At 47.8% G+C, this 2,493-nt stretch overlaps 1 protein-coding gene across 1 annotated transcript; it reads left to right on the plus strand.

The window, feature by feature from the left end:
- Positions 1 to 60: 60 nt before the first annotated feature.
- Positions 61 to 1,824, plus strand: LSM8 (LSM8 homolog, U6 small nuclear RNA associated). Its single transcript, XM_026661927.2, has 2 exons — positions 61 to 376; positions 1,599 to 1,824. Exons 1-2 carry the CDS (start codon positions 299 to 301, stop codon positions 1,728 to 1,730), a joined length of 210 nt encoding a protein of 69 aa, XP_026517712.1. The 5' UTR covers positions 61 to 298; the 3' UTR covers positions 1,731 to 1,824.
- The last annotated feature ends 669 nt before the right edge of the window (positions 1,825 to 2,493 follow it).

The following is a 2,493-nucleotide window of genomic DNA, read 5'->3' on the forward strand; positions in this document are numbered from 1 at the left end:
TTAAGGCAGCTAAATCCGAATTAAAGTCCTAGTGTAGACCAGGCCTATGTATTTGGGGGTCTGCTGCTTTGATTTATGGCTCTCTTGCAAATGAAAGCACAATGATGCTGGTTTGACAGAACAAAAAAATTATCCCAGACCACTGCTAATTTCAGAGGTTGGTTTTATCAGTCAGTTAACACATTAACAATTTTTTGAGTAAGAAATTCTTAAGGCACAAAGTTAATCTCTTGAATCATAATTTATATTACAGGTTTGTGTTGAACGTAAAACCTTCATCTTGTTTCAAGCTGTGAATATGTTTTCTTTAAACATTTCCTTGACTGTACTGTTAGGTACTGTTGCAGTAATTACTTCTGATGGAAGAATGATTGTGGTGAATATAAAATTAGTACTATGTAAATAGTTTTGTTTGAATTATGTGGGTTTTGAAAAAATAACTAGATCATTCAACTTCTAATGGTAGATGCTACACACAAATAACAAAGCATGGAAACTAACCTTTTTTAAAGAGACATCACTTTTAAAATCCTGTCAGTTTAAAAACAAGTTTCAGATACTGTTGGGGTATGAAAGACCCACACAAACAGGGAAAACTAACTATACAGCAGAAATGGTGAAATTGGCTATCTGTAATTGGCTGTCAACTGTACAAAGTACACTTGAAAAAAGTAACTCCCTCTAATACAGTGGTTTTGAAACGGCAGGTCGAGACCCAGTACTGAGTCTTGGAATGTAAGGCAGTGGGTTGCGGTGGCTCTGGTCAGCACCACTGACCGGGCCATTAAAAGTCCTGTCGGCGGTGCTGCCTGGCTAAGGCAGGCTACTCCCTACCTGTCCTGACGCTGTGCTGCGCCCCAAAAGCAGCCAGCAGCAGGTCCAGCTCCTAGCCGGGGGGCCCCATGCGCTGCCCCCGTCCTGAGTAATGGCTCCGCACTCCCATTGGCCGGTTACCAGCCAGTGGGAGCTGGGGGGGTGCCTGTGGGCGAGAGCTGCACAGAGCTGCTTGTGCGCCTCCTCCTAGGAGCCGGACCTGCTGCTGGCTGCTTCCGGGGTGCAGCGCGGTCCGTGGTGTCAGGACAGGCAGGAAGCCTGCCTTAGCACCCCGCTGCGCTGCTGACCGGTAGCCGCCCACGGTAAGCTCATGCCCCAACCCTGCCCCCCCCCCCCCCACCCCCCCCTCCTGCCCCCCAAACCCCTCATCCCCGCCCCCACCCCTGCACCCCAACTCTCTGCCCCAGCCCTGAGCCCCTCCCACACTCCAAACCGCTCATCCCCAGCTCCATTGGGTTGCAGGCATCAACAATTTTTTTCAACTGGGTTGCCAGAAAAAAAGTTTGAAAACCACTTCTCTAATATTAAAGTTACAGTAATCTTAACTGTTACTTGTAACGTGATAGTAAATGATAATCTTAAACTGACTCTCTGCTTTCAAGTTCCAGTCTCTAACAGTATATATTTATTCAGCTTTAAAGCTCAGAGTAAAATCTAGAATGATCATCTCTTCTACAGTATATTGCTGCCTGAGTTATTCTTGTGCACTAAAATGAAAAACTTAAAGATCATTGGAATACTTAATTTTTTTGTGCGCTTTTCAGGGAACCCTCAAAGGTTTTGATCAGACCATCAACTTGATTTTGGATGAAAGCCATGAACGAGTGTTCAGTTCTTCACAAGGAGTTGAACAAGTAGTATTGGGATTGTACATTGTTAGAGGAGATAATGTGTAAGTATAGCTTATTCTTTTCTAATCCAATCAAATCAGAATTAGTTAAAAATGTTTAAAGCTGTAATGATGCAAGATGTCAGATTAATAAACCTGAAACCCTAAGTTCTCTTTATCCACAGGTTCAGGACAGTAACAGTAAGCCTCCCTCAACCTTGACATAGTGGGCAAACATCTGTAGAATGGCTAAAATAGTTCAGTCTCCAGCCAAGAAGTCTCCCAGTTAGTACTAGCTCAGATGAAGATGTGCACACTTGTCACTAGAAAGTGAGGAAGATATTTTACAAAGGCCCTGAATAGAGCCATCAGAGGGTTCAGTTTTTGGTCAGTAACAGCTTTAGTCATATTCAAACTGGTAACCTAGAGCATTGTTTCTCAAATGCAACCACGACAGCCTCCTGGGCAGAGATGGGGAGGGGGCAAAGCAGCGGCCCCTCCCTGCAGCGCCTAGGGGTGGGCTTCAGCCCCCTCACCCGCCGTCTTCAATTGTGGGACTGTGGGGGCAGGCTTCACACCCCCACCCCTGCCCGGCTTCAGCTGGAGGCTCCGGTGGCAGGCTTCAGCCCACCCTGCTTGGCTTCAGCCAAGGGACTCTGGGGGAGGGCTTCAGCCCCCCCGCCCCCCCCGCCCCTTCAGCCATGGGCCTCTGGTGGTGGGCTCTGGGCTTCCCCCCCCTCCCAGGGTGGTGGTGCTCTGTGCTTCAGGCCCCCTCTTTCCCAGGTCCAGATGTGGGGCTCTGGGCTTCAGCCCAGGGTGGTGGGGCTTCA

This window comes from Terrapene carolina, unplaced genomic scaffold (genome assembly GCF_002925995.2).
Source record: "Terrapene carolina triunguis isolate 2854851 unplaced genomic scaffold, T_m_triunguis-2.0 Scaffold19691, whole genome shotgun sequence".
NCBI lineage: Eukaryota > Metazoa > Chordata > Testudines > Emydidae > Terrapene > Terrapene triunguis.